Source organism: Meriones unguiculatus, chromosome 2 (genome assembly GCF_030254825.1).
Source record: "Meriones unguiculatus strain TT.TT164.6M chromosome 2, Bangor_MerUng_6.1, whole genome shotgun sequence".
NCBI lineage: Eukaryota > Metazoa > Chordata > Mammalia > Rodentia > Muridae > Meriones > Meriones unguiculatus.
This window is the reverse complement of record NC_083350.1, coordinates 11,814,477-11,839,066: the sequence shown is the minus strand read 5'-3', so window position 1 is coordinate 11,839,066 and position 24,590 is coordinate 11,814,477. Positions and strand designations below refer to the sequence as shown.

The 24,590-nt window shown below is 45.1% G+C and overlaps 1 protein-coding gene across 3 annotated transcripts; it reads right to left on the bottom strand.

Moving 5' to 3' along the window:
- Positions 1 to 433: 433 nt before the first annotated feature.
- Slc14a1 (solute carrier family 14 member 1 (Kidd blood group)) lies at positions 434 to 24,285 on the bottom strand. Of its 3 annotated transcripts, none has more exons than XM_060377008.1 (10): positions 24,128 to 24,276; positions 21,072 to 21,229; positions 17,691 to 17,847; positions 17,037 to 17,226; positions 14,914 to 15,042; positions 12,953 to 13,145; positions 10,679 to 10,826; positions 10,358 to 10,492; positions 4,575 to 4,624; positions 434 to 2,852 (listed from the first exon to the last, which is right to left on the bottom strand). In XM_060377008.1, exons 2-10 carry the CDS (start codon positions 21,216 to 21,218, stop codon positions 2,679 to 2,681), a joined length of 1,323 nt encoding a protein of 440 aa, XP_060232991.1. In that variant the 5' UTR covers positions 21,219 to 21,229; positions 24,128 to 24,276; the 3' UTR covers positions 434 to 2,678. The 3 variants fall into 3 exon arrangements, with proteins under 3 accessions (XP_060232991.1, XP_060232992.1, XP_021501161.1); XM_060377009.1 differs by having other exon boundaries at positions 21,072 to 21,157; positions 24,128 to 24,270; XM_021645486.2 differs by lacking the exon at positions 21,072 to 21,229 and having other exon boundaries at positions 24,128 to 24,285.
- Positions 24,286 to 24,590: the final 305 nt, after the last annotated feature.

The following is a 24,590-nucleotide window of genomic DNA, read 5'->3' as shown; positions in this document are numbered from 1 at the left end:
GACCTGACATGAGGTTGAGGTGTAAAGAGAGCGTAAGAAGTACACAGAACCAAGCACTCCTGGCCAGGTATGGTTCTACGTGTCATCGTCTGGGCATCAGTCTGTCCTGCAACGTGGCCTAATGCGACGTGATTACTGAAGTTTCTGCCGGGGAAGCCAGCTCCTCCTCTGTCTGGCACCAGGCTCACCCTTTCCCTTCCCCAGCATGATACTGGGAAAGGAAAATTTTAATCCTTTGGAGCCCATAGATTGCTAGCCAAGGGGGTGGGGGGAGGGGGGAGGCACACATGTCTCTGGCTTTAGAATATTTCCTTTTCCTTGTCAAGCCAGGTATAGTTCTAACTCGGAAATATATGTGACACATACTTATGTATGTGAGTGTTTAGATACAATCACATTAATAACTGTAAAGACACATGAGACTGAACTGAGATGTTAATATAATTTATTCATATGTTTACACAGGAACCTGTTACACAGACAGTAGCAAAAAACAAAACAAAACAAAACAAAACAAAAAACAGTACAAATGAACCCTAAGCGTTTTCACTTAACTTTAGGATAATACTTAGTAACAAAAATACCTTGAAGACATTGATATTATATAAGTAAGATGATACAGAAGGTTTTAGCTTGTTCCCATTTGCAGATCAGAGACGAGGCTGCCTTAGGTGAGCTCAGTGCTGCTGCTGGAGTGGGCTGAGCTACGCTGTAGATGCTCTGCTAGGGTCTGCTCTGCTAGGGTTCAGCTTCTTCACCTCTGGGGAGGGGGCGGTCTTTGCACACTTCTTGCTGCCCCCAGTACTTATTTCACAAATTCCAAATGGAAAAATTTAAGTGCAAACACTGAAAATTCAGAGTTTTTATAGGACAACTCAGGAATCCATGGTAGTTACAAATCCATGACTTCGAAGAGCTTCGGTCACAAGATTTAAAATGGTCATAATTCTCATTTTGTTTTCCTGAGATGAGGGAGCGTGGCTGGCTGCCTCAGGTGTTTGTATAGACTTCCCTCTTGCCCAACTTTAGCAAGCTGGTATTGTCTTCTCAGCACTGACTATCTTCTGCTTTTGATTTTCCAGACAGGGTTTCTCTATGTGGTCCTGGCTGTCCTGGAACTCACTCTGTAGATGATTCTGGCCTCATACTCAGAGATCCTCCTGCCTCTGCCTCCCCAGCCCTGGAGCTCCTGGTTAACACTGACTATCAACAGAGGGGAAATTGTTTCTTTTATTTGTTCTTTTGTTCTGAGATAGGGACATTGAGTGTAGCCCAGGCTGCTCTTAAAGTTGTCCTCCTGCCTCAGTCTCCCAAGCGAACAACATACTCAACAGGAAAAAAAAAAAAGTAAGATTTAAAATGTTCACTTTCCAACCTCCAAATAATTAAATTTCACTGGATGGGTGGCAGGCAGTGAGCACAGCCTTCTGCTGCCCTCTTCAGCATTTTTGGGCATCGAATTTTTAGAGAAACCACAACTTTTAAATAACAAAACAAAACAAAGAAACCCAACAAAACAAAACAAAAAACAAAACCTGGGGTATTCCCTACCGGTATTTCTTTCAGTTCCCAATTCCCAGTTTCCTAGACAGAATATTGGTGTGCAGAAAATAATGTCTTTTTTTTTAAAAGAAATTTAAAACTCTTGAAGACTGTGAATGTGACTTGACTGCCAGAGTTTAGAAGATACCCTCAATTCATTACAATTGTGGATTTAAAAGGCTCTTGAGGTTAATAAAGTTGCCATATATTTGAAGCACTTAAAAACCCAGTATACAGTCCCAGTATACTTAGGAAGTGGAAATACAGATGCTGAGTTCTAGGCTAGCTCGGGCTACATTGCAAGGCCTTATGTCAAGTACTCCCCCAAAACTAAAAAGTAAAAAATAATACAATAATTAAAGCGAAAGCAACTATGCTAAGTGTTTCACACATATACATTTAAATTTAATGTCTAGGAACTGGCTACCTGCAAACTTAAATCAGTGAAAAAATACTTTTTTTTATAAGAATAAATAAACTCTACCTGAATTTTTTAAATTTCATGAGTGGCAATACAAAACTATTTTGACCAGCAAAGTCCTTCCCACAGCTCTGTCGCTTGGAAAAGATCTAACCATCCTCATTAAGAAAATGCCACCATGCTTCTGGTGAGCTGGGGACCTGCCCTGAGGTCAACCTGCCCCAGCTGCAATGTTGGCCACAGTTGCTATGATGACTTGCACTGATTCTGAAAGCAAACTGCTTATCCTAGAACTCTGGGCTCCTCTGTTTTGGTGCCTGTGAATTCCGTAAGGCTTACATGGTTTACAAAGCTTAATTTTTAATACTGACATCAAAGGTAGCTTTAAATAACAGTAATTATTCTGCTTCCGTTTCTTCTTTCTCTTGGAACATTTTGACTTTATAAATATATTACAATCTTAGTGCTACTCCCCAACACACAGCGGAATTTAAATTCCATTCTAGAGATCATTGCCTGGCCATGACTCTCACATGCTTGACGGTACACAGTCAAAACAAACAAACAAACAAACACCACAAAGCATGCAAAAAAATGTGTCACTGATAGCATTAAAGTTGTTCCCTTCAAAGAAAAGCAGTTGGTGAGAGCCCGGAAGCCAACTGGAGCTGCACATAGAAACGACCCATGACCACGGCTGTACGGTGAGGCTGTTTTACAGGGGGCTTTCGACCATCCTTTTCTTGTTTTGTAGGTAGAAGATGCGGTTCTCTTCAGCGTATGTGACTTTGCTGAGGGGCATCCGGTAGATACTGGGATTTTTCGTGGTCAGCAAGAGAAACAGTAGCGTGGCCAAACAGAAAGACCAAGTACAAGCTGGCAGTTGGACCTGGAAAGAAGAGACAAGTTGCACATTCTTTTGAGATTCCACCTGAAAGGGAGTGGCCACCTGAACTTTCACCCCAGGGGATGAGTTGGTGAGGGCATTGCTCTGGGTTCTGCTTGGGCTCACAGAATCATGTCTACGATCTACCATTTTCACTTGTCTTTTACAGTGGTCAGTTTTGTCTCCTTTGTATGTCTGTCCAGTTTTTTCATGTATTTAGACTTCTATATATGACATGCCAGGATGACACTGGGCATACAGGGTGACAGTAAATTGCTAAGATCCCCTGATCACACCCACAAAGGGCTTCTCTGATTGGCCAGTCAGAGTGACCTTTCTGAGCCTGGCTTCTCCCCAGTATTGAACCCTACTTATTTTATTTCTTTCTATTTTCTCCTCTAAATACATTTTAGAGGGTAGGTGACATGCTTCAGTGCTGCCATAGCAACTCACGTAGTTCTGCGTTAGTTAGCTTTAGCCTTTTGTATGGGTCTCATGAGTGTGATGGGAGAAGGGTACCAAAACCTGACTGAACATCAGAATCACCTAGGCAATCTGAAGAGCTAAAATGCCCAATCTTCCTGCATGAGCTTCTTTATCTTCAAATCAAGAGATGGGGCCTCCGGACCTGAAGTTTCCCAGTCTCCCTAGCTAACTCAGTGGTAGAATCAGTCAGTTCACAGACTGATGATGCGTTTGAATTTCTTTGTTGGGGTGTGAAGGACTCCATAATGTTCTCATAACAAGTCTGGTGACCACAGTTTGGACTAGAGTTTGCTTTGTCAGAGGGTGAGAGTAGCTGAGATCAGCATACGAAGGAGCAGGGGTGATCGTGGTCATGGACCTTGACCTTCATTTTTCTGACCTACAATAGAATCTTGAGTTCCCACCACAAAGATGCTGCATCTCCATAGAGACCTTCTCAGATAAAACCTCTGTGAACTGCTGAGAGAGTCAGACACTACTGGGACCCACAAAGCAACCATGAACACCTCAACATTGTCTGAGTTCCACACTACCTGACAGGAGAGGAGGAGATCAAGATTCAGGCATTAGGAAGTAAAGGGGCCCAGTCTAGGTAGGGTATATTTGGCTTCTGGGAGGTGGGGCGAGGGTAGATCACAGGGTGGAAGACAGTGCCACAGTGGGTTTAAGGCCAGCCTGGACTGGAGAGAAAGCCTGGTAGGGTAGAGCTAACGAGCAAAGATTTTCCTAAAAATAACACAAGTAGAACCTAGGTCTGAAAAGCTTCATTGATGAGTGGGTAAGAATGCATTGAAGACTAGAGATATAAAAAAATTGGCAGGATTTTAAATAATACCTGCTTCTTTAGTCAGTTATCCTTGTCTACTCTTTTCTGATTTCTCAACTACTTCATGGGTGTGATTTTCTTAATAAGTAAACTATATTCCAAAGTTAATGTCTTGACACCACAGTTGGACCACGAATGTGATAATATGGTATCTAGTTATTGATAAAGCTATTGTTAAAGTTATTCTTTAAACTGAAACTGAGCAATCTGACATTTGTAACAAGCCTGGTGATTGCAGCTTGGACTAGAGTTTGCTGTGATGTTGGAAGGTAGAAGCAGCTGAGAGCCAGCACATGGCAGAGCGATGGCGATCATGGTCATAGACCCTGTTACCAGGTGCTGCTCAGGTGGGCATCCCTGGACTTTCACCTACAAGTCAGGCTGAGAACGAAATACAACCAAAGAAGACTCACCACAGCCATGATGTGTGTCATACAGGCTCCGAAGTAGGCAGTGAACAGGGCTACGGAAAGAGGAAAGAACACTATTTGGTAGATGTACTTTTCATCAGCATCCTAAACGGTATGCACACTTCTGGGTTCTACTTGCCAGCCCACCCCAGTTTCCTAGGTATACATGTGAATTTAGACTCAGAAGCTCCGAATTCAGATGACGGCCCACTCTTGCAGAACTCACTGGCCTCACCCCTACACTCTGTCTCCTCATTTGAACAACAGAAGTAACAGGACCAGGAAGTAACATATATCAGCACACAGTAAGTGTTCAGTAAAAGTAGTCTTGTGGTGTGATTCCTCCCGCCATTGTTGTAGTAATACTTTAGGGAAAGGCTTTCCACAGCAAATGCACTGCCATGCTGTTCTCTGTACACGTGACTGAATTTAGATGAGACAGCGTGAGTTCTCTACCATCTCACTGCGTCTACAATCTTCACATTAATGGTTTGAATTCATACCTACAAAAACTGTGGAATGTAAAATATGAAGGGGACACGTTGTTTGGAGCATGGCAGAAGCAGAACACAGCCCTGGGACTTTCTTGAATAATGCCTTTCATGTACTAAATTGGGCATGTCTTTTTAATGGTATTTTAAATTAATAATCATAATTACTAAACATCTGATATTTCTATTTACTTGGAGAAAAAAAACAACAGTGCAAATGGCACATTTTGACCATGCAGGTGTCTTCTACATGTAAAGCAACAGGAGCAAAGGGCTCAACCAGCTAATGACATCATCAGTTTCTCTGTCCTAGCTGAGGAGGAGGCAGGGGGTGGGGAACGTCCTCAGGTTTGCCAGGCTCAGTGACTTTCCTGTAATGTCCACAGAGTTAGACAGTCAGTCATCTACCATCACACGTGCTGTCTTACAGGTATGGCAGAAATGATGAGAGGTCTCCCTCATCCTCATTGACTAACGACTGTCCTTTCATCCGTATTTTGTGCCTGGCACCTCGGTCCTTAAACAGTGCAGCGGGTTCTCTCTCGGCTTAGTTTCTCCTGCTAATGAGGGTTAGTCTGCAGAAACAGTTCTGCTTTCAATTCCAGCTCTTCACCGTATAATGAACGAACTCAGGGTCCTCCCCCTCCCCCCTTTTTGGTTATTCAGAACTCGAAGGTCTGCTTTAAGGAGGCAGACAATGAAATCTCAAGTGAAATTTTACATCCACCCAGGGCAGCTGTGAACCCTTCCTTCTTGGCAGGGTGCCAGAATACTACTCTGAGAAGAAGGGTGCTCATGGCTTGGGTGGGAGGAATTTTCTTCTTTGCTTTCATCAATTTCATTCATTCTCAAGATCTAACTCTCTCATCCAACATCTATCCCCTGGGATTCTGTGCAGCATTCTAGCCTGCTCTATTGAGTACTGTCTCTTTATCTCTTCTGAGCACACCAGACATTATTGTCTCTTATCTCTTTCAAAGACCCAACATATTTCTAAGGCGTGCTTCCGGCACTTGTAAGTTTTATTCTGTTATATGCTTTGGGATAATCTGAGTCCAAGTTGCTCTGTTCTTTACAGTGAGAGTCAGACTAATAATACATGGCAGGCTGCCCATCCGTTAAGACTTGCAGTGCAGGGCTGGGACTGGCTCATACCACTGAAGCTTTCACATTCTGCACATCTGCACGGGGGCGATTCCCTGACTGCATTAGAAAAGGCCCTTACACCTCAACGAGACCCTGGGTTTCATGGACAATTCCCCTGTCAGGGTACTGTCATGGGAGAGTCCTACCATAGTAATGAAGTATTGGTAAGTGGCACCAAAACAGGTTTCTAGCTTCTGTAGGTAAGAGACAAGGCTAGTTCTTGGCTGGGCAGCTCCTGATCTACAGGTAAGGCGGGCAGCCCTGTCAGATGCCATTCCAGGTTCCCAGGTCCTTTTCCAGGGAGAGACATATGGACTGAAGAAAAGAACAGTTCTGTAGTCGGTCTCTGCTATTTATTTGCCTTGGCAGACAAGCTTGGGCTTTTGTTTGGTAGTGGCAGGGCAACATGGGCGAGCTGAAACTTGTGATGGCATTTTACGTGAAAGGCTTGCGTTGCAAGAGGGGCTGGCAGTCTGTCTCAAGAGTTCATGTGTGGCTATTAAAACGTCTGCTGGGACACAGTGGGGATGGACTTGACGCTCTCATAGTGTCCGCCTCAGAAGGACCTGCTAAGTCTCTCTGGGGAGGAGCTCAACATCTGTGGACATTAGAACTGCCATTCCCTTCAAATCACCAATTTTGTTTTTAGAAATATTAGTATAATGCACATTTGGATAGTTATACCAAAAGCGTTCAACGGAGCAGGGTTTTTAAGGGCTCCAAACTAGAAGCCCTGTAACTACCTCTCGGCATGGCAAGCTTGTCATATCTAAAGCTTCCCTATTACCTCAACCAGCAGAGGCCTGCATCCTGAGAGGCAGAGCCATGGTCTCCAACCCCCATTGAGAACTGCAGCTAAAACAGCTGGAATACCATGGAAAACAAGCTCTCAGAGCAAAGAAAGGGGACATTCAAGGAGAGCAAATGCCAGGGAGGATAGACACAAATGGAGCAAACACTACAGATGAAGCTTGCGAAGGGATGAAGAGGAGAAAATAATAAGAAAAAGTCCACAGCCATGGAAAAGCTTACATAGAACTAACCCACAAGGAAAGGAATATTTGGAGAGAATATTTGACAAATTAAAAACAAACAAAATCTCCGAATTAAAGAAAGACAGGAGTGCTCACACCGAAAGGATTTAATGGGGAACCCTCCCATCTAGACAGGCACCAGAAAAATAACTCATATGCAAAGATAAAATTCTAAATGTCCAGAGAGAAAAGTAAAATTACCCTTTAATAAGAATTGGGTTCTTTTTAGAAGACTTAATGATGGTTTGGGAGAGGGGAAAAAATCCTTAAATCTAGCTTTGTTTTCAGACAGTGGCATGAACACATAAACCAGGGAGACATGAGCTGAAGCTGTCCTTAGTCATGCAGGGTCTTAGAGGCCCCCAACAAAACTGTCTCTGAAGAGGAAGCACTATGACGGGCAATGTGAGCTGCAGGGCAGGGGTGAACACACGTGTCACCAAAGGCGGCAGTTACTTAACAAGGAAGTATGAAAGTGCCTGTTTACATAGATCTAAAGTGAAAATCCTATATAGTAGCAAATTGGTTCCAATGGTTGCTGGGTGTGGGCCTCCCACTGGAGGTCGACACAGGCTGAGGTATCTATTGTTTATACTTGGAGAGAAGATAAAGGTATTGGATAAAGACACTGAGAGGGAATAGTAAATAATTCTTAATAAGTTATATAAAGCCACCAGGAGAAAAGAAGTTGTCCGTACCCTTAAATGCGGTGAACAAGTGCTGGATAGCACCCAAGTTTCATGTGATTATGTGCACACTGTTTAATCCTAGACAAATTCTATGGGGCACTGAAACACCTCTTTTTAAATGGGGAAATCTAGACCCAGAAAGGTTAAGAACTCTGTTGGAATTAAGTTCCAGGTAAACTGGCAACCAAGTCACGATTGGGTTTTGCTGTTTGTTTGTTTGTTTGTTTGTCTTCCTTGAGTCAAGGTCTTACTGTGTAGTAGAACTTATGGCCCTGCTGCCTCACCTTCCGAAGTTGTAGCCAAGGCAAAGTAAGCATGACAGGCAGAAAATGGTTCCCTATTGGAACACATCCCCAGAATCTGTGATTATGAAAATCTTGCAACCGCAGTTAGGTTAAAGTCTTAAACAGAAAGATTGTCAAGGATAATGTGAGTAGGCCCATGTCATCACACACATAGAAGGAGGTTACAAAGCTGCCTGAGGCAGGAAGATAGTCTTTTGCTCTCTACCTTATACCTCTTTGTACTTTGTTCAGACTGAACAATGAAACTGTCCTATTACTACAATAAAATAGTAATGAAAACATTCACCTTTGGGGGAAACGCTTGCAAAGGTCTTAGGTGTCATCCTTTTCAATAACCTGATAGACCAAATCTACTTTTCATATGATCAAAATGCTTTCTGCTTAATGCTGGCCCCACACCAACTGGTACCATCTCTGTTACCAAATGGACTCCTCTCCTGTGCTAGGGCTCGCAGACTAGCCACCTTCTCTGGGCAGCCCATCCTGATAATCCTAACTATACCCATCAACAGATCCTGTACTATGGATTTTTTTTTTCCTGGTTGTAGTACAAACCTTTAGAGCCTCCCTCAGGATCCCTCCTAAATCACCCCGCTCCTACTTTCCACTCCTGTGCTCTCTGCTCGAGAATCATAGGGAAGCAAAGCCTCTCACCCTTTGTCTCCCTAGGGTACATGATGAAAATCTAAATTCACTCCATGAATTTGTTGCTACTACATACTCAGGAACATCAAGTATGCGTTCCTAATAGACGTGTGAAAGCAATCTTAGGATAAAGCCGGGGCCTGGGAGGGTGAGAGATCTGATCCCAATTACGCTTCAGAATCTCCCCATCTGTCTGCTTTGCCCTGAACTTGGGAATACACAAAGTAGAGTAACACATATTGACAGAGCTCAGCTGAGTCACTTCAGACAGAGACAACAATGACACCTCAGTAGCACCCCACAGCCTGAGATCTGCTAGCCTCACCACGGCATAACCCCTAGACGGCACAGTACCTACAGACCCTTAGACGTGGCTCACCTCCCCCACTCCAGTCCTGCCCACTGCATGGTCTACCGGTCGACAACTTGTTAGATAGCTGATGTTGAACCGCCTGGCGATAAAATGGCTTTAGACATATATTACATCAGGCTAAAAGTAAGTTCTCTACAGTCCAGTGTTCCCTTACCTTTTTGTCCCCAAGGGTGTCTGTCACTCCTTCTAGAACGATCTTTAATGTGTTTATATCCATTAAACTAGGGATGACAGAGGCTGTGGGGGAATGTCTGTCCCTCACCATCAGCTTGGGGAACCCACCAGCTTTTCAAGTCCAAAGCCCTTGTGGCTGACCTTACTTTAAGGAGCCAACCTAGGGCTGGAAAGCTACAGGCAGAAAGCAGCCCAGGGTGGGGCACAGTGGCAGATATGGCTTCTAGGTCTGGATTTAATCTTCTTGGACTTAAGGTGTTTCAACACGTCCCTAACCCAAGTTCAACAAGAAGGCTGGATCTGAGGGTGCTAGGGTCAGCTCAGCAGGTGGGGTCTCCTGGTTTTCATGACCCGTTAACAAATTGGTTCTGCATGCCTCCCTGCCAGAGAGATGCAAGCTTCTCCCTCTACCTCTACCTCTGTATCAGAGGCTGAGGGGGAGATCTGTGTTTTCAACAATTTTCCAGGTGATTCCGGTGCATGTTCAGGTTTGAAAACAGCAAATTAAAGTGACTCTCAAAGGACGTTATGGAATCCCATGTGGTTCATCAAGCAGCATAGCTTTATATTTAGCTTATTTCTTTTTAGTTTTTTTTGGGGGGGGTGGTTAACAACAAGCACAGAAATGCACAGTACAGGTCAGGGATCTATGCCCCCAAACGTATATCAAATGGAACAGCCACTGGGACTCCAGGCTCTTCCTTCACAATAACCAATGAAACAGGCAAAGACGACTTTAATTCTCCCAGCGGAGGAGCAGCACTTGGCCTGCTCACACAGTTAGCTAGCAGTAAACCCAAACTCCAATCGCAGCTTGAATTCCTCTAGGATCCATTTACAGTTTTTATGCAATCATTTCCTGCTTGCCCCTGATTTTGGCAGAGTCCTCCTAGGGACCCCATCTTCAACGCCATTTGTAGGGTACTCACCACAAGCAAGAGCCAGGAGGTGGGTCTGCCAGGTGAGCGCCATGAACATGCCCCCAATCGCAATGCAGGCCAGAGAACTGTTGAAACCCCAGAGGCCAACGTAGATGTCTTTAAATGGAGCTGCAAGACTGAGTCCTGTTATATGAAAACAAGAGTGGTCAGAGCTTGGGACTACAGGCAGGATACTCTGCAATGAGTTGTGAGGTCAGGGGAAACATCCCGAGAGCTCCCCTTGCTCAGAGATCTCCAGAAAGCTCTGTAGTACAGAAGCTGCCTGAGACCTGGATGATGCTTGTGTTGGGTCGAAAGTCTTATGCTCACCTGCGATGACACCCAGCAAGGATCCAATAGCAGCGTGCAGGCACATGAGTGGGGAGGAGAGCAGGATGGCACACAGGAAGATGCCTCCCGTCCACGGGTTATCACAGCCATATATCTGACCAACTCCCACAGGAAGGGACTTCAACAGCTATAATGGAAAGTACAAAATTGTAGCCACTCAAACAACAGACAGGCAGTCCACAGGACACTGACCTTATACAAGGTGAAGTTTAGAAATTTTAGAATTAGCATATTTTATCCTTCAAGATCAGAGCCAACGCTTTATTAATTAACAGGTGAATGCTGAGCAAGGCTCCTCCAAACCTCTTGCACTCAATAGCTTTCCCACCAGCTCTGGTACTTGAGCAGTGCGGGGCTTCCAGTGTTTTCTCCCTAGGTCTGACTCTGAGGACCTACTGATCTTCCCTAGGGTGGCAGGGACACAGGTCACGCTTCAGTTGCTTCCTGTTCTCCATCAGTGCTGGCAGTCACTCAGTGCCCTTCCACGGGCTGTAGAAATGCTATTGCAATTGAGTTGCCTGCCCAGACTAAAAGGCCAGTGAACTGAATAAGATTAGAAACAATTATAGCCAACTTGATGAATCAGGACCACTTTTGTCCTTCTGATAGTAAGCAGAACGTGTATCATTTAGCAAAACATGTATCATTTAGCAAAAATACCTTTAACTTATTTTAGTTATTAACATTTGTCAGATCTCAAAACATGAAAACACAAACTTTACAGTTCCGTTTTCTGACAGAAGCCCAAATCTAACTAAAGTGTTTAGAGAGTGACAGTTCTCAGGAAGGCACAGGATTTGGCTCAAACAAGTAATATTTCCATATAGTAAAACTTTTAGTTGGGACAAGATGACAAACATTCACACATGGCTTCCCCCTTTGAGCAAAACGTTTCCTGAGAGATCATGGCCTCTCTAACCTTTCATGTATCTTTTGACAAGGACCTAGCTAGAAGTAAGGATGCCGATTGGCAGGACAAGTCCCAGGTTGGGCGTCCAAACACTGGCTTGGCCCGTGTTCAGGGCACTGGACCATGGTGAGACCCAGTCCACCTTGACATGGGCTCTGAATGCTTCCTGTATCCAGTCTTGTCTATGTGTAGTCATTTCCCATCTCTTCTAGACTGGGAACTTTACACAGGTAAGGACGGAGAAGGCTCTATATCTTTGAACTTAGTATTCCAAGCATCTCTTGGGTGGCCAGGGGTGGGGTAGGAAGTAGGGCGAGGAGTGGGTAAGTTGAGTGAGCTAGCATATAAACAAGTTCAGGAAGCAAAGGGGTCAGCTGACGTTCAAAACCTTCATCATGATAGTCCGTATCTGAGCTACAGCAGGTACTAGTGTCTGCTACTGAGTACTGGCTGGTGAAGTTGAGAAACTGAGTTGTGAATTTGCATTTAAATTGAAATAACTATACGGGGTTACTGGCTCTCATATGAAACAATGTAGTCCTAGAGAGTGATACAATTTTCAAATGTTACTTTTTTGGTTGTCTTTTATTTTGAGCTGGTTCCCGCTCCCATTTGCTTTCTGGGCCAAAGCTAAAGCAAAGGCTTTGTAGACTTTTTCTCATTCAGTAGAAAGACTGGCAAAAGGGCACACCTAACCTGACAGTTGAAGAGTCAATCTTTTGCACATAAACAAACAAACAAACAAACAAAAAACAAAAATAACCCCAGCAAAGCCTCTTTTGTCTTCTTTGATTTCAAGTATCTTCTTAAGCAAGGGGCTGAGCTGCAGCTCGGTGGTAGACATGTTCCAGTCTCTACTGCATTCTGTAGACACCCCCCCCCCCCCACCACACACACATGAAACCAAGAAACCTGCAAAATTCCTCTAAAAAATCATTGGGAAGAGCTGGAATTCAATTTGGGAGAGGCTTGGGAGAGCCCAACTCTCTCTGAGCCTATCTGAAAGGAGATGCACCATGTCCACACCATGTGACCCTGCAGATCGCTCGCTCTGTCCTCCAGCACAGTTTGGAGGAGTTTGTTGATACAGGTTTCCAGGCCCTACCATACCCCGAGAACCCTGAACTACTGTTTGTATTCTGTAAGAAGGCAGAACACTACCCAGCCCCGAAACTACAACATCCGGATCCTGAACGCACTAACCCCCGAGTGATCGGCTGCCTCGAGAGTAGTCTCACCCACCCAAACTAGGGCTGAGCTTCCCACCATGTCTGACTTCCAATGAGCTGTCCTCTGGAACTGTCTTTGCAGAGTTTTAGGGGGGAAAAAAGTTAGTGTCTTACCTCCAGGGCGCTGAGCTCAGACCACGTGATATTGGGCACGGAGGTGACAGGTGTGAAGAGTTTACTTGGAAAGAATGTATTGTAATGTCCTGTGGCTGAGAGGTACAGTGACAATGCCATGTTGAAGGGGAGAGTGAAGACAGGCAGGTCCCACTTGCTGAGCACGGAGCTCAACGCACTTGAGAAAACCGGGCTAAAGGAACAAAACCAGAAAACAAGAATCAGCAGCCAGCTGAGCCCCCTCCCGAGGCCTCTCCTCGGGGATGGAGAATCTGTTGCAGTTGCTAACGTGCTCTGAAATTGTGCTAGCCAACCTTCCACAGTGGTGCGGGGGGGGGGGGGGGGCAGGGCAAGGGAGGGGAGGTGTGGGGTGGGTGAGGCGCAGGGGGGAATGGGGGAGGGGGGAGGGGGAGAACTGTTTTAATCCCATCACAGAGACAACTCTAAACCACACCGCAAAATCAACTCTTAGTTGGTTTTTGAAAACAAAAACCAAAAAACCATGAGGTGGCTCAGAGTGAGTTATAATCACGGTTTAAAAAAATAGGTTTGGAGCTCTTAATAAGGTGAAATCTTATCCACATAGTTAATGCCGAGCAATCTCCTTCCTCCCCACCACTGTCACACCACCGTCCTGAATCTGGGGGACATCACTCTGCCTGTCTTCTATAAATGTATCTGTTTTGGAGAAGAAAAGAACTAAGGATTCAGGTGGTACGAGCTTGGAAAAAAGGGTCTTATAAAGTGTCTTTGAGCCATTGGCTTGTGAGCCCAGACACTACCACTTCCTCATCCCTTGGTGTGCAAACTTAGGCTTGCTTTGGATGGTGCAGACAGTTTCCTGGACCCTGTGTCACTCTTGCTTGTTGACCCAATGGAGAAGCCTCATTGTAAGATCAGAACAGACCCTCTAGTTGGGGAGTGTCCCTGCCCCATTCAGAGCGGCTCCCAACTGCCTGGGGGAGGACGGTTCTATGGGCAGGGCCTCAGTACACACACGGGTGCAAGCAGAGTGGGGTCCTCCTGCAGGCGGTGCCTGTGGTGGGCTCACGTTCCTTTGTGAGCATGTTAGTACTTTATACTTATGATATGATATGGAAAGACAAACCAGGTTTTGAAGCGATGGGATTAAATTTAGGAAAAAAAATAATAAGGAGGTGGGCAGCTCCTTTAAGGCGATTCCACTGATGGGGTGGGGGTGGGGGACAGACTCAGCTATACTTTAGAACCACCTAGGCAGATTTAAAAAACACAACATTTAGGCAACAGCCCAGAGCAGTTGTGTGTGCTAAGCGTGCTTCATCCCCCTGGATGAAGGGGACACGCAGCGGACTTTGACATAAGGACAAATAACTGGCTGTAAGGAAATCCAGACCTCTTAAGGCAGTTGCTTTAGTTTCTGTAAGGCAGAACCTAGTTCTAATTCCTTTAACTAATTTTTTTTTAATTTGTGGTAAAAGACACATAACATAAAAATTGCCATTTGTTATTATGTTGTTGTTTTGTCTCTGTAGACAGATCAGCCTAGAAGCCCAGGCTGGCCTCATGCTTACAGCACTCCTCTTCACTTAGCCTCCAAAATGCAGGGATTATAGATGCCGCCACAGCTGGCACCATTTAACCATGTTCATTTCATTTTCCGTCTAGTTTGTGCTTGTGTGGCTGAGCATGCGTGTGTGGCCGATGTAGAGGGGCACGCATGGAGGTCAGAGGAAAACCTGGGGGTCAGTTTTCTCCTACCACGTGGGTTCCTGGATAACACTGGTGTCTCTATCTGGCAAACCAACTTGCCGGCCCACTTAACTATTTTAAAGCGTGAAGTTCAAGGACACATTCACGGTGTTACACAGCTGCCATTGACTCAGAGAACAGTCTTCACCTTGCAAAGGTGTGCTCATTAAACGCTGGCTCCTCGTCCCCCCCACGCTCCACAGGCACCTTGAGAACCAGCTAGAACTTACCAAGTCATAGACATAGCCGAAACAGGGAATATCAGCCACCAGAAATAGTCGCCCTTGTCTGAGAAGACAGCCATGAGTATTCCCACCAGCGTGGCATTGTAGCCCTGGAGCCCAGCGGCTATCGCTGACCTGCAGGCAGGAGGGACAGCACAAACGTTGCCTGGGTGGACAGACTTAGGAGCGAGCACAAACAACAGCTGTAACTTCTAGATTCCCTTTAGGATGCAAGCATACCTGGGCATGTGTCTCTAGGCCTTTCAGGAACCACACAGATACAACTAAATTGCACAGTGAAATATACATAGATAAAGCTCTGAAATGTGTTCACGGAACAGCTCTCTCCAAGGAATGTCACCAGCCACAGGAAGGATGGCATCTGGCGAGGGAGAGGGGCCTGTGCAAGGTAATCTACTCTTAGTTCAGCCTCCGCTGAGAAAATTCTTTCTTTAGAATCATTAAGGATTTGACTGGAACAGGGCTTTCGGTGTTTGAAACAGTGTTACCTCTGATTCCTCAGTGAGAGACATACAATTCCTGGAAGGCAAATCTATTCAGTGTCTTCAGAAACAGCCAACTTCAACTTAGGGTACATTTCCACGTTCTTATGGTTCTACTCTGCTCTCTCTAACGTACATCTCCAGTTATTGCAGAGGAAAATGAAGACTCTGACTTGGCCAGGCACCTATTTAATTACGTGCACACTCAGGTCCACTTGTTCGAAACCCCTCTGTGATGGTAGTCAGCCTGTCTCCTCGTTTTTTTTTCTAGAGAACCCTGACCAATGCACCCACCTTGTCCTTGGCATTTAGCTTCACTCCCAAAGCCTCTTATATGTCAGCTTCTACCCTGGCTGTATTAGAATCTATGTCAGGAACTATACCGGAACTAGAAACCTAGGAGAGCAATGGGAACACAGGGGATTCTGTAGAAGAATCCCCTAGTCTGGCAAGCTCCCCATTTGGCCATAGATGGTGTCATGAAGAATGACAGAGTTAGCTCCTAGCCTGACCCTTACAGGCACTGACAGTGGGGACCTGTGAGGTAAGGGTGGTGACATGAGATGGTTAGGTCAAACGCAGGCCCTGAGGGAAGGGGCTGCAGCCAGTGAGCTCGCTGCAGCTGGTGTGAGGGTTTTCGGCTTTTTATCTGACTGTGTACCAAGGCACAGGTTCAGCCAATGAGCTGCTGTCATATCTACTCACTGGACTGAGGACATCAGAGGTTGGACTCTAGGATCAAAGCCCTTTGTCTTTCTTCAGCAATCCCCCAGAAATTGAAGTTACACATGACGACTGTGGAGGGCTCTGTAGACTGCCCCTCCCCCAATACTGTTTGTCAGTGGCTAATGAATGGCAAGATCTACAAGTCAAGAGATGGATGCCACAATTCCAGTCGCAGGAAGAACTGGTCACTTAGCTGGAATTGTAATTTTTATATTTCTTTCCTTTTCTTTCTTTTTAGAACTATGAAAAAGTAAACAAAAGTTGAGCAGTAACACACGCAAATATTTTTAAAAGATGACTTGTCGTCTAAATACTAATTACCAAGAAAATGAGGAGCCCCATACCAGGGATGAAATACAGGCCCTTGTACATGCCAGACACGTGCTCTACCACTGAACTGCACACCTAGCCCATAATCATGCTTCATAGCATCAAAACCAATGAGGGGCTAATCCTATGAGGTGGCTTCTCATCAGCCCAGGAGCTGTGCTGGCTTTTGCATTGCCTATGAAAGGAGATAGCATGCTAAACTAAAGATGAACGCAGGATATAAAGGAGGTTGCTAAGCCTCTAAGTCTTTCCAAGAACCCAGAAGCGTTTCGCTTAATGTTGTAATAAACAATTCTATCACTAATGGAGACTCCAGTAGTTTCCCTCCTGGTGATACAGGAGCTCTGGTTTCCATACACAGCGGGCAGGACCCAGACTGGCTCCCTATCAGATGAGAAGAATAAGAGACTATCCGTGATTCTCTGGCCTCTGACTAAAGGCAAATAGAGGGCTTTGTGGAATAAAGGTTGTTTTTGCCTGGGAGGGTGTGGCTTTATCATGGCTGCCCATGGCCGCTGCCCAGCTAGTGTCTCAGAAAGAGTGAAGGCTGGCATGTGAGGGCTTGCCTACCTGTCTTGGCTAAGCAAGAGGGCGGTCAGAGTGGAGACCACAGTTCCTACAGAGCCACAGAGAGCCCACCACGGGTTCTGGACCAGAAGTCCCACCAGAATCAGGATTCCACTGATGGGGTTGCTCACGAACACCACCTGGGATATGCCGCGAAGAATCCAGTCCACAAACTGCAGAACCACAGGCTTGTCTGCAGAGAAGAGGTGAGCAGAGTTAAAGAAGAGATGGAATAACTGCAGAGTACGCCCCGGTGACGTAGGGGGTGAAACTTTTGAATGTGTTTTGAAGCCTTCCTTTGACCCCTTAGTTTGTTTAGTAAGTCTACACTGCCCCTACTGGGATCCAAGCTTCAGGAAACGGCTCATGCACCTGTTTACCATGCTCAGAGGTACAGACAAGCCAAAGGAATGACTTATCAGCAGTCAAACTTCCTTTGTTAAGTACTGAGATTCTCCTTTCATTTTATATGAAAGGGTCCTGCCCCAGCCTAGTATTTCCATGAAAAAGGTGTGAAGAGGCTTGCAAGACAGAAGATGCAAAACAGAAAATTAAAAAGTGAGGCCTGGGGAATAGAGCTAAATGCTTAGGTAGAAACACAAAGACCCTCCTCAAAGCTGCTTCCCCTAACTCTTCAAGGAATGGATGTTTACATACCTTTAAGCCAGCTGGCAAACTCTTTCATATCACCGGTGACACAGCCAAATACTCGGAAGCCACACCTTCTCCCCCGACATGATGAAATCTCGTTTTCACCCCGGTCTACTTTAACCATGGTGGGACTGTCTTCCATGGTCAACTCTTCTTCTGGATCCTTGAGGGAAGGACAGGGTTTGTAAGCGTCCTGAACCAGAACTCTGTGGTTGGCTAGCTTAGGCGGCTATAGTTGCCATAGCAGCCACCATGACCAGTGAAGCAACCACCTGGACCAATGGTTCTCAACCCTTCTAATTCTGTGACCCTCTGACATAGCTCCTCGTGTTGTGTTGACTTCCAACCCATAAATTTATTTTGTTGCTGCTTCATAACTGTAATTTTGCTACTGTTGTGAATCATAATGTAGATATCTGTGTTTTCTGATGGTCTTAGGTGATCCCTGTGAAAGGGTTGTTTGACATCCAAAGTGGTCATGACTCACATATTGAGAACCACTGTTATAGACTATGAGTGTCATGGGTCTGTGAATGCAGTCACTCCTCCTGGAGTATCACTAAGGAACTCATTATCCAAACCCAAGCACCACACAACCTTTGTCTTCGATGTCTTTAATGCTACCACAAGAAGTTTCCTGTCTATACCCTCATAAGGCTCAGTTTCTAGTTTGACAAATACATGCACTCAAAGAACTCAGTGTTAAGAAGGAAGAAAAACAGTTAACATCAACATAACAAGTCAAATAAAAAAGAAAAAGCTAAAATAAGTAACCTTAAAGTTTATATTTTTTCTTTTTTTACAAAATAGTAGTTGTAAGCAGGAGTGGTGGCAAATACCTCTAATGCTAGCCCTTAAGAGTTGAAAGCAGGAGGATCAGAAGTTCAAGGCCATTCTAAGCAACATAGTTCAAGCACAACCTGGGTTACATGAGATTCTGCCTTAGAGAAGCAAAACACCAACATTGAAACAAAACAAAACACATCCAAACTACTGATTTTATTTAAGATTTCTTTGAAAACGAAGAGATTTTTAAAAGTCTGTGTGTGTTGACAGCCTAAGAATCCCTGGGTCCTGGTCTCCAAGAACAAGATTGCTTGAATTCATTCTTATGTCATACAGTTGCCTCAGATACTCTGTAATTTGGAAACTATCATGTAAATGGATAAAAAAAAAAGCAAGAAAGATACACCACAAAGGTGTAGAACAGTGTCAGTGTTTCTTAACCTGTGGTTCACGACCTCTGACCTTTGTAAGTGAGAAAGCTGGAAATGGACAGTGCTGTGAGAAGCCAGAGTGTGATGCAAGTCTTGCACAGTGCAAGACTGCACAGGGTTTAACTATAGCCGGAATGTCGTGTCAGAATTCAAACACTATAACGATAATGCATGTTGACTACGGGGCTGGCTAACTCTCATGGTAAGTGTGTAACAGGAGGGAACTAACACCCCTGAATTTGGTACACTTCAACACAACACGAAGGTATGTTTCATGGTGCCAACCACAGATGCCAGGGCTCCCAAAGACGTACTGCTAGAGGTAGACACTGGGATAAAGACAACAGCCGAGTCACCCTGGTTGAATGAAAAGGCTCAGAGCATAGAAAGGTGAGTAGGAAGAGGGCAGCTCCATCATCAGCCTTAGAAGGCTTCAGCAGAGACTGTCATGAAATGCCCAAAGCTGCATGGATAAGCCAGCTCATCTCTCCTCACAGCAAGGCCATGGACTTGAGTTCTCCTTAAATTCTGGCTGCTTCTGGTCCCATCATTGCTCTATTTACCACATCCAAAAGCTAGCTATTAACGGCTAATAAAACTATGTCTTCTAAAAACACCTGGACTCTAGTTTTGACTTATGTTAACCCTAGTAGAGCAATCAATGTTTTATTACTGATTTATTACTATACAACAATTTTACTTCTCACTATAGCATAGGCTGACCTTGAACTTGCTATGATCCTCCTGCCTCTGCTGCCCAAGTGCTGGGATTACAGGTATGTGCAACCACGCCTGGCTATCATTCCGGTTTTTAAGCCATGGTATACCATTAATCATCTCATAAAGTTGGAGCTATTTCTACAATACATTCCAGACCAAGGTCATTCTATCTTGGCAACATTCTATCTGACACCAATATTTGCAAGTCTTTCAGTGAATCTTTGTGTTGGGAATTTTTTTCTGGAGGCATGGAACCTAAACCAAGCCCAAATAACTCAGTTTGCTTTCCTTCGTACTTAAAATTCACAAATCTGTTTAACTAACCTGGTGTATGAAAAATTTTTATTTCCTAAGAATAAATATAAATAAATGAATAATAAAAATAAATAAAACTTTTATTTTATAATCCAAGCAATGGCTATCACTTATTTCTGACTTTTCCCTCTTCAGATCTCGTAACTGCATATGCAAATATGTACAGTTAGCCCCTTCCTCAGTGACAGAGATCCATTTGCAAAGACATGCCAAGTTAACGAAGAGGACAGGCTTGAGTCTAGAACATAACAAGAAGCTCAAAGGACCATTGTCCTGAGTTGCTGTAACCGAATGTGCCGAGCCCTGAAAGTGGCAGTTTCCATCACAGATTTTGACTCCAGAATACACAAGTGCATGCTCTCAAAACTTCCAGCCTGTATTTATTTTAGAGAGTTTCGAATACCACGCCACCCTAGAGATTCGAAACCTGATAGTATGACTGGCCAGACATGACTGGGAACCTGAATGGCCTGTGTCCCTTTGGAACCACCCCAAGTTAAGACTAAATTACCTTTGTCCAAATCTACAGCTCAACCTAGAACCATGTTTCCAATGTTCTTGTGTTGAGATTTGGGGGGAGGGGTGGTAACATTGTTCCCCACTATCCCACACCACAGAGACTGAGCAGACAGTGGCTACATCCCAGAGGCCTCAGGGTCCATTTATTCTGAGCTGCTGATCTTTCTGTAGCTCCTGGAATCCCCTACACCTATTCGAGAACTCCAGCCTGAGAGCTGGTTAGGAGAAGTCAGTAGTTTAAATCTAGTTTACTCTAGAATGTTATCATGCTAGAAAATTTGTGTCTCTTTTAGGAACTTGGATGCAGCATCCAGGAGATGACCCTTCTAGCTGATGCCATGTGTTTCCATGGAGAGGAGAGGACAACAGAGGAAGCCTTAACCTAAGAGAAGCAGGAGAATCTTAAGGTTCCCGATTGTGCTTTCCTCATTTCTCTAAGGCTGTGTAATTGCCCTAGCTCAGTGGTCCAGCCTCTAAGCCTCTGGGAGTAGCTCATGCTAAAGCACCATGCTCAGCAGAGCTTGCTCACCACCCATGCCCTCTGCTCAGAAAAGACACCAAGCTGGGAACAGGCTCTCAGGTACCCCAAGGAACAAGGTGCTGGAAGGGAGCCTACCTGTTCTTGCCACCTGTGCGCCAGGGCCAAGCTTAGCCGTCTGAAGCCTCCTGGCGCTGCCTCACCGGCTTTATTTCCAAAAGGATCTATCCAAAGGGGACCGTGATGGGCGTCATCAGTGCCACCAATCAATGACTGTCCATTCATCCTTCCTTTTTCTCCATACATGACAAAGGGCAAAGAGATGTGAATCAGCAGGATGTGTCCTGGCTCTGGGGAGCCCAGGAAAAGGCAGACTGCTAAGGGAAGATGTTTTCTGTCCTGGGTCCCTAAAGCAGAGGGCCCCTTCATCACAGAGCTTGCAGTGGGAGGAAGGAAAGAGGACGCACTGGCTATAGAGATCAAGCTATTTTTCTTTTCTTAAGAAATGGTGGCAAACCATGCTGAAAAGAGCACAGAGGAAAGTAGGGGCACTGCTCTGTGTTTGACTGGCAGGAGGAGACCCATCTGAAATCTGCTGCGGAGAGGGAGGACAGCTTAAGGTTCTGAAGAGCTTGGGCAAGCTGTTGTGTACTGTGTTGGGGACCAGCTTCCAGACAAACAGTATCTCAGCCTTGTTTCTTGTGAAACAGGAGAAAAGGGAGCTCCTGGGTTTCACTTCCTGCAGTAATATACAAGAGACACTCTCCACACCCAGCCAAAGCTCATTCTGGAATACTGACAAAGGCCATTTTTCTTACATCTGAGTAATAATTGCTAAATATTGACTGTCAGTCTGCTAACAAGAAACAATTCTTAAATTTAACAAGTGTCAGATTTTAATAATTTCCTCATTCTTCCCTCCTTTCCCTCTCATTATCCTTCCCTCCCCCCTCTCCCTTTCTTTCCATTGCATTCAAAAATAGTTATTAATTCAGAAGTTCTAGAATATTCTATGTGTGGTATTTTTCTCTTCCTCTTTCACTTATTTTATTTTCGCATTCTTCTACTGAGTTGGTCTGAAACCTGAAAACTTTACCCAAAGCGACTTAAAGAACCCACAGTTGCGGAAAATATTTCTGACATACCTTATAGGAAAAAGTGTGTGTATGTACATGTGTGTTTGCACGTATGTGTGTACTCATGGTAAGCCATCTGGCTGGTGGTAAACCAAACTGACATCCCTGGTGTTTGCAGTATGAGCGGTTTGGGTTGGTAAGAAAGAACAACAGCAGTCTCAAGGCAAGAATCTTATACTGTGCTAAAGGCGAGGAAAAAGGAATGAAAGCAAAAGGAAAGGGAAAAACACAAGGGACACAAGGGGAGGGGTCATGGTCCTTCAGGACAAGCGCCTACTGCTTGCCCCTTCTCCACCTTCCTCCTTACACATCAGTCACCCGCAGATCCACTGCCACAAGCTCAGAATCACTATTTTCTTAGAGACAGAAATAGACAGATATATGAATGAGGTGGGCTTTAGACCACAGGGTTGAAACTTTCATGTCATAGAAAAGTGGGGCTCTGTGGTGCCAGGGGTGGGCACAGCCACACAAGCTGTAAACCCTGTGTTCTCTGTCTTCTCAGTTGGGGCCAGGCAAGTCAGTGTCACCGGATCCTAGTGAAGCCAACAAATGACAACAGCAGCTTCTGCATGGCAGGGTCTGAAGTAGGTGGCAGGGTACAGCAGCCTGAGTTCACTGTCACCCTGAAGTAACTCTGGAGAATGGGGTTGAACAAGAAAGAAAGGCCTCTGTGCCCTCTCTGGGATCAATTACTACCTGTTAAAAACAATGCCAGAGGTTCCTCAAAGCCAGCCTCTCCCAGGCATCACTGATGTGGCTACAAGTGAGCATCCGAGAATATTCTGGAAGTTGTACACGGTAAGCCTCCTAGCAGGGTCTGGAAAGTGTGGCTCAGAGCCCAGATCACAGTGAAACGGGCAGCGCTCAGTATTTTAGTTTGAGGCAAATGTGAAGGTCTCACTTCAATTGCCTTCTCTATTTTCTTGCGCACAATGAAACTCATTGTATTGTAGTGTGTATTAGTGATTGGTACAATTGGAGAGACCAGAAAGTCCTCAAATTTCCATTCAGTATCGCTTTAAATAATACCAAGAGTTAGATCTGTGTTTCTTGAAAGGTTTTCGTGTTCTGTCACAATAAAAAGACTTTCTGCGCTGACATTTATTTGCTACTTTGTCTAATCTTTATTTTAGGTTCTTTTTGATCACAAGGGTAAAACTGCTCAGTTCTCTGTAGAGCTATAATCAGAAACAAAGAACTGCTGTCAGGTAATCCTGCCTGCCGATTCAAACACTTCCCCGGCCAGCAGACACCGCTCCTGGGAGCCTTGAACTGTGTAGGGACAGAGTGCTGCAGGAAGCCACCAAGTCTCCAGCTACGCTTGTGAGTGATCGGAGTTCCAGATGGGCACACAGTACACACACTCCCTTCAGCAGGACAGCACACGCACAGGGGCCCTAAGCCCATAACCGGGAAGGGCTGGTCCCAGTACCGCACATTTTCTTGTGAGTCACAAAGATGCCATCTCTAGCTTTGCTTAGTTTTTCAAGAGCACACTCCGCTGAAATTTCTCATCGTCTTGATTAGTCAGGGCCCTTTAGCATACAGAGCGGGCACCCTGTGCAAGCTCCCTTCCACACCAGCCCAGGGCGGCTTCCACCCTCTCCAGGAATCATAACAAAGGCATTACTTTTAATCTTCTGGGGAGAGGACTGTGGCTTTGGTGAACAGCCTTCCAGTCCACCAGAGCTCCAAATATTCGGTTCCAACAGTCAGCGACACATTTCACTATTTAAAAGAGAGCAGAATTGGAGACAGAAAGGCAAGAGAGAGAAGAAGAGAAGGAGCAGGACCAAGACATAATCCATGCATGTATGCAATGTTGCAGGAAGTCCATTAACTGGTATCATTAAAATAGATAACAATAATAACAATAACAATAATAGTCATTACAACAACAACAATACTAGAAAGTAGGATCTGGAGTCAGACACATCTAAGTTCAAACCTGTGTTCTGTCTTTAAAAAGAAAGGGGAGGGCGCAAGATTGAAGAAAAGGAGGGCCGCCTCCACAAAAGCTAACTGGCAATTAACAGAAACGAGGATGGTCCTTACCCTCCAGCTGGCTTCCCCACGGCAGAAGGCAGTGCCTGATAAGGAGCAGCCAGGCTCTCTCAAACGGGCCAGCGCTGTGGAGAGTTGGTGCGCCAGAGGCACCTCACCCTTTTATACCCACAGTCCGCTCTTCAGGTCTGTGAACTGGCTTTCTCCTCCCACTTAAGCCACCAGCGCCAGAGCAATGGGGGTGGGGTGAGGGGGTGGCCCCGCTTCAGTACCTCATGTCTCTCCCTTGCTCTCTCTTCTCTTGACATGGTGCCAACAGTTTTGTGTGTCCTTCACAGCATAGCAGGGTCTTCTTTACTTAGTGATAACCAAACTCAAATTCACCTTTTCTCTTCTATGCCATTTCCTAGCCTCAACCTGAAATGTTTCTGGCAAGATTTGTAACCAAGAAAAAAGTCCACACAGTGCCATTTAAACGACAAACCACAGAGGCACAGGTTTGCAGTGAAGTGTC

Coding starts and splice junctions, on each gene's coding strand:
- Slc14a1 (XM_060377008.1), bottom strand. CDS start 21,218: ATGAATGGACAGTCATTGATTGGTGGCACTGATGACGCCCATCACGGT. Junction 10,493..10,678: donor CTTGCTGGGTGTCATCGCAG/GTGAGCATAAGA, acceptor TTCATATAACAG/GACTCAGTCTTGCAGCTCCA. Junction 2,853..4,574: donor TGACACACATCATGGCTGTG/GTGAGTCTTCTT, acceptor TCTTCTTTCCAG/GTCCAACTGCCAGCTTGTAC.